This window comes from Mus caroli, chromosome 11 (assembly GCF_900094665.2).
Source record: "Mus caroli chromosome 11, CAROLI_EIJ_v1.1, whole genome shotgun sequence".
Classification (NCBI taxonomy): domain Eukaryota; kingdom Metazoa; phylum Chordata; class Mammalia; order Rodentia; family Muridae; genus Mus; species Mus caroli.
The window spans coordinates 93,494,602-93,504,420 of NC_034580.1; the positions used below are offsets into that span (position 1 = coordinate 93,494,602).

General features: G+C 52.6%; 1 protein-coding gene across 2 annotated transcripts in view; it reads right to left on the reverse strand.

The window, feature by feature from the left end:
• Positions 1 to 9,819, reverse strand: part of Pip4k2b (phosphatidylinositol-5-phosphate 4-kinase type 2 beta) — a 31,197-nt gene continuing 21,378 nt past the window's right edge. The window contains exons 5-10 of one of the 2 annotated variants that reach the window (XM_021177372.1): positions 9,447 to 9,593; positions 8,039 to 8,077; positions 7,460 to 7,573; positions 5,486 to 5,744; positions 4,997 to 5,100; positions 1 to 3,825 (exon numbers count right to left, since the gene is read on the reverse strand). In XM_021177372.1, coding sequence (XP_021033031.1) covers positions 3,745 to 3,825; positions 4,997 to 5,100; positions 5,486 to 5,744; positions 7,460 to 7,573; positions 8,039 to 8,077; positions 9,447 to 9,593 — 744 coding nt within the window. In that variant the 3' untranslated portion in view covers positions 1 to 3,744. The remainder of the gene's footprint in view (positions 3,826 to 4,996; positions 5,101 to 5,485; positions 5,745 to 7,459; positions 7,574 to 8,038; positions 8,078 to 9,446; positions 9,594 to 9,819) is intronic. The other variant, XM_021177373.2, reaches the window with a different exon arrangement.

The window sequence follows — 9,819 nt, forward strand, 5'->3', positions numbered from 1 at the left end:
TGTACACAAAGCTTTTTGAGTTTTATTTTGTCCTCCCATTTGGAGATTCTTTTTTAACATGCATGCATTTTAAAACAGTAACAGAGGCTCGAACTGTTCAGAGCAGACATTAGACAAGCACAGGGGTGAAAATTCCTATTTAAAAAAAAAATGGAGCTTGCAGCCGGAAATGGACAAGTCACATGTGGTGGGTAGAACTTTAATCCTGTGGGCCCAAAAGATGACTCTAGATTTCATTCACATTTTGTGTGTGCAATGTTCTGACCAGCCGCTGAGATGTGCTAAGCAGATGGTCCCCCTAAATGTATGGGCTCCCACCTCGAAAAATGGCTGTGGGCAAGGGACAGGCTCTTCGGGTGTCCTCAGCCTCCTTCCTGATGACTCAACTGAAGGACAGCTGCGTCTCACTTCCCCTTGGCGACACTCATCCTAAGTGGCACACTTCAGAGGACTGGGACCATGGCTGGCAAATTTTGGCTAGCTGTCTAAATGTGTTTCCCTTTGAGACCCCCCACCCCCACCCCACCGGCCATTACTGCTGGTGAGGTCTCTAACTTGGGAAAGCACAAGGCCAGAGCTCTGAGGGCTGTCTCGGTCACTGTCCTTTCTGCCCGAAATACTTGAGTCGATCAAGCACTAGAAACAGCTAATGGTTTTTCCCTCTCAACCTGAATTGTTAAAAAGACAACTGTGAGTGGGGTGGGGTGGGGTGGGGTGCGGGACTGGCTACTGAGAAAGTCCTGGGTCTTTGGTCCACCTCCCCAGGGAGGCCTGGCACATGGTGAAGGGGGGAAGTCTCGACAGGAGTCCAGTCTCTCCTCCCTTGAGCACTGCTAGGTGACCTGTTCAGGCCTAAAGCCCAGGACTGAGAAAAGTGATTTGGGGAGGGGGGAAAGGTGAGGGGAGAGCTGCCTGGGGGTGGGGGTGGGGGTGGGGGACTATAGTGCCACTGAGAACAGCCTGGGGGCCACTCATGGCGCCAGCCACAGACCAGTAACCCCTGAGCTAGATAAGGAGGGATTTAGCCCTGCAGCGGAACTGAACCGCACTCCTGGCGGTGCCCTGCAGACTGGGAACATGGCCTGAGGCCACTGCTTGGTGTTAGAGTGTTCATAGTATCCCTTGTGTCAGCTGGATGTGAGACATATTTTCTCAGCTCCACAATTTCCACAGAAGGAATGGGGACTGGCTGCCACACAGTAATCAGGAGGGTAAGGGCCCAGGAATGGAATTCCCCCCCTTTCCCCGCATCCAGACCTCACCCAGTTGTCCGGGACTCTATTCTTAAATGTCTATTTCTGGAAGACCCAACATGATTCTGGATGCCATAAGACAGTCTGGCTGTTCTTCACTGCCCTGAGGAGTCAAGCTAAGGATCTTGTCTTCCCCTTGACACCTGCTGCCCAGAGCGTGACTGGTGGGACTCAGGAAAAGGGGGAGCAGATAAATGGGGGCAGGGGGTGATCATGTGGAGATTGAAGCCAAATAGCACATTTTTGTCACAAAGAGAAAGAAAACTTGTATGAAACGAAGATAAATAGCTTTTAAACACACGAATGCCAAGGAATCAGAAAGTCAAACCTCAGGGTTTTGAAGAGAGCGCAGAGAATGACCTAAAAAAAAAAAAAACAAAACCCCAACAAACCTAAAATCCACCAAACCACAGCTTGAATATTTTGACCCACTCAACAATACTGTCAGGAAAACAGAGAGCTTGAAACAGAAAGCTACCTCTCAGAATTGTAAACAATATACAACGAAACGAAATAAAACGAAATAAACCCCCCACAAACCCCACCGTTACCCAGTTAGCCGGCTGCAAACACACAACAGGATCAGCCAGGAGCATCAACTTCCAAGCCGGGGGTAGATCCAGAGTCCTTACTCTTGATTGTGAGGTGAGAAATCAAGTCCAGACATTATTCCTACGTAACCCCTCTCCCACATTAAAATCCTTTCTCCTCGAATCACGTGGTTCCGAGTCCTTCCCCAAGACCCCTGTGGTTCTGCCCACCAGAACCTACCTTACCTGTTCTCTTCCTGGGAAGGAGTGGGCCCCCACCTGCCTCACCCAATTGGCAGCCCCAGAGAAGCCCAAGACTGCCATCTTGCTTTTCCTATCTTAGTTCAGTGCAGGGATAGGGAGGGCACGGCACAGTGGCCCCTCCCCAGCTCCCCACGCTGAGCTCGGCCAGTTTGGTGGGGGGGCAGGCGCTGGGAATCATCTATTCACCCAGGACAGTTTCACAAACCTGCTTCACATCTTTGGGGTTATCTACAAAATGTCCATCTCATCCTAAATTCCTGATTCCTCCTGAGGGAGCTGGGAAGAGGTAGGGAGTTTACCTCCTCCAAGGGCAGGCCGACGAGGCCGTTTTTTCTTCCTGGCAACCACTTGCTCTGGTGGCATCAGAATGACGTGTGTAGCTCCCTTCTGAGGCCCTGGGCTGGAATCCTGAAGGAGGCTGCAGGCTGTCACTCTTTCCAAGGAGGACCAGAGGCAGATCCCAAGTCCAGAAAGAGTGAGGGTGACAAGGAAAATCCGTCAGCCCTGGGGCTGGGGGATGGGCAAAGCCCCGTGTCAGGCCTCCAAACAGGCTTTCCTGGGGTCACCTCCCCAGGTGACTCAGGCAACCTCAGGTGGAGCACCTTGCTGGCTAAAGCTGTCCAGGTGAGAAGTCACAGGCACAGGAGCCAGACACACCTGCACGGCAGGCCAGGCTTGGAGTGGCAGCTCTGCGATGAGCTCTGCACTGACCATTTGCCAGTTACAGGCGACTGCACCCAGAGGTCAGTAGTTAGGATACGGACGGTGCATACGGGCCCGGTTTACACATCTTAGTTTCTGGGATTTTCCCAAAGGGAAACAGTCATTGAAACACAGGGGTCCCAACAAATGCCACGATGCTTGACAGTTCCTCTGGAGCCAGTGGGTGGCGGCCTTGACAGACATCAGAATTCCACTCAGAGGCGCATGTGGCCGGGGTGGTGATCTCTGGGTTCTTTGAGAACCGGCTGTCTGAGGGCTGCTTCCTGGTCACTCACCGTCTCATGAAGACGAACCTGTTCCCCTCTGAGGCCTCTGACTCCGGGTCAAGGCGTCAGGGTCAACCTGCCATGTTCTTCTGTGAGGATGAGGTGGGGGAGCCAAGGTCAGGTCTCACTTGGATCCAAAGTGGAAGCATGGGGGGGGGGTGATGCACAATACTCCAGGAAATAAAAGAGTCCATCTAGGTGAGAGCAAACCGTGGCTGACTGAGGTGTCTGACCTCTCGTGGTGTCAGAGCAACTGCTCTTATCGTCCCTTGTGCTGGCCTGAACTGAAGGGAACTGAGAGCCTGACAGAAAGAGGGAGGGCGCCTAGGGTGATGACATACAGCGTTAGAAAGAGCAATCCTGGAGCAGTGAATTGAAGAAACAAACCCAAATAAACCCACAAAGTCAACTCCAGCCCCCCCGGGTATCATAGAAGGTTACGGAGATACCGAAGAGGAAACCCTGTTTTAACCAGGGGCAAAAGAGGCGGATTGAGGGTGCTCGGGAAGTAAGGCTGCATCCTGTGAGCACGTGCAAACAGCCCGTGTCCCCTTCTTCCTTCGGGTCACAGGCTGCAGTCCCTTTACTAAAGCCCTCACCAGCCCCCACTCTGCTCCCCACCCTCCCTTCCGGCCCAGATATCCCCTCTCCCTCTCCCGATCCCCGACCCCTGGTCCAGCAGTCTGGCTCTGGCAGAGGGAGAGATGATTACGTCAGGATGTTGGACATGAACTCGTTGAAGCGTTTTGAGTACTGCTCCGGGTTCACAGTGGAGATCTCAGCCCCTGCCTGGAACACATAAGACATGGACTTGGGTCAGAGGTTCAAGCCTGACCAGAAACCCAGGAGGTGACAGCTGAGAGGCATGGAGTCTGCTGGGGCTTTTCTATTTATTGTTTAGAAAACAAACGAAGCCAGGCGTGGTGGCGCACGCCTTTAATCCCAGCACTTGGGAGGCAGAGGCAGGCGGATTTCTGAGTTCGAGGCCAGCCTGGTCTACAAAGTGAGTTCCAGGACAGCCAGGGCTACACAGAGAAACCCTGTCTCGAAAAAAAAAAAAAAGAAAAAGAAAACAAACGAACAGGCTGGAGAGATGGCTCAGTGGTTACTGCTTGTGGACGTTGTACATCGTGGTGCGCACTAGGCTCCGCACCTCTTCCAAAGGTCCTGAGTTCAAATCCCAGCAACCACATGGTGGCTCACAACCATCCGTAACAAAAATCTGATGCCCTCTTCTGGAGTGTCTGGAGACAGCTACAGTGTACACACATATAATAAATAAATAAATAAATAAATCTTTTTTTTTAAAAGAAAATAATTTTTAAAAAAGAAAACAAACAAACAACAACAACAACAAAAAAAAACACTTAATTTTAGACTACTGGTTCTGGTTCTCAACCTTCATGGTTTTGGGTGTGGCCAGTGCTGACTTTGAATTTAGTCTTCCTGCCTCAGTCTCACAAGCACTGGTGTGTCATTAGACAATGAGCCTGTCATTCAGCACCAAGGATCACCAGGCTGGGCAGGCCACCTAAGGAAGTGGCTTGTATGTCACATCAGAGCTCTCTGGGGCTCTCCTCTGACGGACACACTCACTTTAGAAGTAGAAAGGCAAAGTAGAGGTGGCACAAAGGTCCTGGCCTCTGTGGGGGACAGTGTGTGGGGAGCCCGGTCTGTGGGGAGCACTGTGCGTGTGTAAACAAAGCTATTCTTGGCTGTTCAACAAGATGCGCAGCGCCCTGCAGCCCCCTGGGGAAGGCAGCCAGCAGCTGGTCCAAAGGCCAGACAACTCCTGGGAAAACCAAGGTGTGTTTACCACCTGGCCAGGCTGGGCAGATGGAAACGCAGGCAGACAAGGGAAGGTAGCAGGGTTGCTCTCCAATGCAACTGGGGAGAAGGGCACGGGCACTTCGATGTACTGCACTAGGCTGGGCCTGGAGGAGGCTGTGAACCCACTCACCCCATGTTTCACTGTTTTGGCGGCGTGTGCAGCTTTCTTCTTAGCGTCATAGGGTGTGAGGATGTCAATGATGGCCATGAAATAGACCTCCTTCTTAGGGGCACCTGCACAGGGAGGACAAAACGTGTCTGGGGCACAGCCATACCTCCTGGGTCCCGGGTTCAGCATCCCTCTGTCCTTTCGGAGTCAGGGAGCAGAAGGTTCCTTATAATCCCGTCTCCTCCAAACTTTGGTCACTCTATAGGACCAAAGCAGCAATGCACAAGGGTCTGTCCTTCCCATGAGCTGTGCGTTATCATCCAAGACAGCCTGAGAGGTGACATGAGAGGACTGGCGAGAAGGAACCCCAGGAACCCTAGGTTCCAGTCCCCTCAGGGTGGCCAGAGGTGGTAAGTCACCCGTGAATGAGGTGGGGATGCAGACACCCCCCAATCGCAACAGTGAGCAGAGCATTCGGGGCTGGCTGGGCAGAGCGGCACGAACTCTTACTTTCATGGCTCTTCATGGCATAGACGTCCACGGAGGGGTCGAACTCTCCTGGGCCGAAGAAGCGGGGGAAGCTCAGGAGGTTGCCAGGGCTGTCTGGAGGCGTGCCATAGGAGCAGAGCAGGCTGCCACCCACCCCATCATTCTCGCATTCCTCCTCCTCCGCTCGCTCTTCCACCTCCATCTCCTCCTGCTCTGCCCGGTCCACGTCGTGGATGCCCACCAGGAGACTGTAGTCCATGATCTTCAGCTGGGCCAGGAACTAGGAAGAAGGGGACGGACCAGTGAGAGGTTTATATGGGATGCCCCGCCCCCACACATCTGGAAAGGGGGGGAAGCAACCCATTCAACTCCTCCCCACTCGGGCTTTAAAAGTGCAGCGGGAGTAGTCTCTACCACGAGAGTGGTGTCTGAGGCGAGGCAACTGCTCAGCAGGGCAAGGAGGTATAAGGCTGGCGGCAGGGTGGCAGGACTCTCTGAGGACAGGCACAGGGCTGTGGCTACAGGAAGAAGAGCAGCCAGACAGGCACGGGCTGTAGGGTAAAGATCAAAGTGACTGCTGCGGGAGGGAAGAGTAACCCAGAATGGTGTCACACCACTGGAGTCTGAGGAATGCGGCATGACAGCATGCAGCACCAGGGAAGATGGAGAGACTGACGCCACACAACCATTCCTCTTAAGGCACCACTCCCACGTGCCTCTGGGCCCAAGGCCAATAGAGCAGGCTGGTCAGGCTAGCCTTAAGGGGGTTTGTTTGTTTTGTTTTGTTTTGTTTTTAAACTGGGTGTGGTCATGCACAAATTTAATCCCAGCATTTGGAAGGCAGAGGCAGGCAAATTTCTGAGTTCGAGGCCAGCCTGGTCTACAGAGTGAATTCCAGGACATCCAGGGCTACACAGAGAAACCCTGTCTCGAAAAACCAAAACAACAAAAACAAAACAAAACAAAAAAGATTTTTTAAAAATTTCATTTAATATACAACACTCTGCTGGAGAGATGGCTCAGTGGTTAGAGAGCGCTGGCTGCTCTTCCAGAGGACCTGGGTTCAGTTCCCAGGACCCACATGAGACAGCTTACAACTGCCTGTAACTCCAGCTCCAGGAGTTCAAACATCTTCTTCTAGTTTCCAAAGGTACTTGCACAAACTCGGACACACAGAGATAGGCAACACACACTCGCAAGCACATACAAACACACACCTCAAAAACAAAACAACAACAAAAATAAAAAACAGAAAGGCAACCCCAGGCCACCACTCTTTGCTGAAGATCAAAGGAAGCCATGTGGGGCAGGGAAGAATTCTGGACCCTCCCTCCTGGGGAAGGAGGGAGTCAGAGCCAGGGAACAGCTGGTTGGAGGACCACAACAGTTGGCTTCCTGTCACTAATGCTACATGCCCTTCCACTGTGGGAGCTGTGTGTGTAAAATGTCTAGTAAAGACAGTCCACCCTGGGTTCCAAACGCCGCACCTGTAAAATGTTAGTGGAGGTTTGGGAGAGAATGAATGGCCCCTGCGGGCTCATATATTTTCATGCTTGGTCCCCAGCTGATGGAACTGCTTGGGAAGGATTAGGAGGTGTGGCCTTATTGGAGGAGGGGTGTGGCTGAGGTAGGCTTTGAGGTTTCAAAAGACTGGGCCACTCGCATCATATGCTCTGCCTCCTGCCTGCTGGCAGCTGTGAGCTCTCCGCAGTTCCTGTCGCCATGCCTTCTTTCCGCCATTACAGGACTCTCTAGTCCTCTGGAACCAGAAGCCCAAAATTACAGGCTTTCTTTTCTCCATTGCCTTGGTTGTGGTGTTTTATCACAGCCACAGAAACGTAACTAAGACAGTGTTGCCCATCCATACAGGTGTTAGGCGAGGCTCACACCAACACCACTCTCTCAGCGCACCACTGGGAACAGTGAGTTCCACTCTCTGAAGGTTAAAAGGGCTCCTGGCCCGCAAACAGGGTGAAGACGGAGGTTAGAGGATACCTCAACATCCCGCTTCAGCTTTTCCAGGAAGTTCTTTTTGCTCTCTTCTCCCACGTGCAGCTTCTGCCCTTCGTTGAGGAAGTCATTATCTTTGAATGTTGGCAAGTCCTTAGCCTGGGAGGGCAACAGCATAGTCAGGTTAACTCACTCGGGCTAACTCGCTCAGGTTAACTCGCTCAGCCAGGAAGCATGACCTGGCCGGTCTGCTGGGAGCAGTGTGCAGAGAGGGGAGCAGTCCTTAACACAGATGCACAGCGCCAGAGAGGCGAGTGTGAGACAGGCAATGACAGCAATCATGACGCATATTGGACACTGAGTATCCCCTCCTGCTGAGCCTTGGCTGAGCTTAGGGAACTACTGACTGGCTCAGGCTGGACACAGACACCTTCTCCATCCCAACAGAACCACAAAGAACCCAGCAAAGGCAGAAGCCAGTACTGAGTGTGCCAAGGGCAGGCAGGGCTTGATGGCACAGAACCTTTCATGTTGATATGCTTGGGAGCTGGGCTGGGGGTCACAGAGGGGACAGGACAGATGGCCAACAGAAGGTGTCACCGGGCAAGCGACCTTTTCACATACCTTTTCCTTGTCACTGGCTTCTCTGGCAACAGTGGAACCCTGGAGGGACAAGAGCCACCAGAAGTCACACTGATGCAAACTCCTTTTGCAGATACACATATGTGTAACATACATGTAACGTGTGCATAGGGGCCAGAGGTTGACAGCAGGTGTTTTCCTCTCCTTTTGTTTTTAATGGCTTTTTGACACACAGTGTTTCCCTATGTAGCCCTGGCTGCCCTGGAACTCACTGTGTAGACCAGGTTAGCCTCCAACACACAGGGATCTGCCTGCCTCTACCTCCCAAGTACTAGGCTCTCTGCCCACCTTTCATGTGAGGGGGGCGGGGGGGGGAGACTGGCCAACAAGCCCCAGTGACCTTCCTGGTTTTGCTTCCGAGTACTGGCATCAGAAGTGAACAGCCCAATGCCTGCCGTTTTTCTTGGGTGCTCCGGACAGCACATTGCCCTTCAGGATTTCACAGTGAGTGCTTTACCCGCTGAGCCATCACCCTAGCCCCAGGGGCAAACTCCTTTGAGCAAGCAAATGTACACTAGATACAGTTAAGGGGTACATGGATGTAGGCTGGTTAGCATCTTAGAGGAGTCGGAAGGCAGCCATAGCCACTCTAGCGCGGCCATTTCTTGAACTGACTATGACTAAAAGACATGGCAGATGCTCAGTCAACAAGACTGCCCTGGATAGCTCAGTCCCCACTCTCATGGGCCTTTCTGTACAGCAGTGGCCAAGTCATTGTCGCCATGGGGCTACATGGCACAGGAAGAAGACACACTAGGCATGAAGCCCAGGCCTGGACCTGGACTGTACGGGGGTGGCGGTGGCCATGCCTACTTCTAGAAGGGAGGTAGGAAGTGAATCGTTAGGGGAAAAAGGAGGTGTGGAGCACAGGGCTGCTGGGAGGGAAACGAGGCAGACAGTATATATGCAATTCTGGCTAGGGGCAGGGGACAGACTGTGTGGCTGCAGCAGAGGGAGGGGACAGGATGCGAGGTGACAGAAATCAGGAAGCCTGGCTCAAGAACAGCAGAGGCCATGGACCCCAGTTTGTAGCCTTAGACACATCCTTCTTGGTCTACAGAAACACATCTGTGCAGTCACTGCACGGAACGGGACAAAAGCCAGCATGTATGCATCGGCACAGCCTGCCCCTCGGCGTGCACACCCCACAGACAGGGACTGCAGCGCATCAGCTGTCTCAGATCCTATAACCAGGGCTTAACTAACCTCTCTATTACCTAAGTCACCTTGACTTCAAATAGCGGGTCTACAATAATCAGGCACGTCAACTCTGGAGCTCTTCATCCCATTGGAAGGTGTGCTTCCCCACTCCCAGTGCACACAGCTAGAGGAGCAGCCTCTCCCAGCCACAGGAGAGCAGCGCCCCCCCAGAGAACGCAGAGCCTCTTACCTTCAGGTCGTATTTGCGATGCACAGTAAGCCGATGACTGAATACGTTCCTGGTGACCACCATGTAGGTTTCCACCCCATCCACGGTCAGGCGGTACATGCCCAAGAACTGTGGCAAGAGGGTATTGCCGTGACATTCCACTATGAACTAGAATGGAGAAGGGGAAGCGAGGAGGGCTGAGGGGCGCGAAAGCACCCGGGACACCTGGACTCTCCCAGGCTAAGATGCTCTCAGACGTTCTATCACTAGACTTGTGGAGTTTTATTTTGTTTATTTTGTTTTGTTTCGTTTGTTTGTTTGTTGTTGTTGTTTTTGATTTTTTCAGACAGGGCTTCTCTGTATAGTCCTGGCTGTCCTGGAACTCACTCTGTAG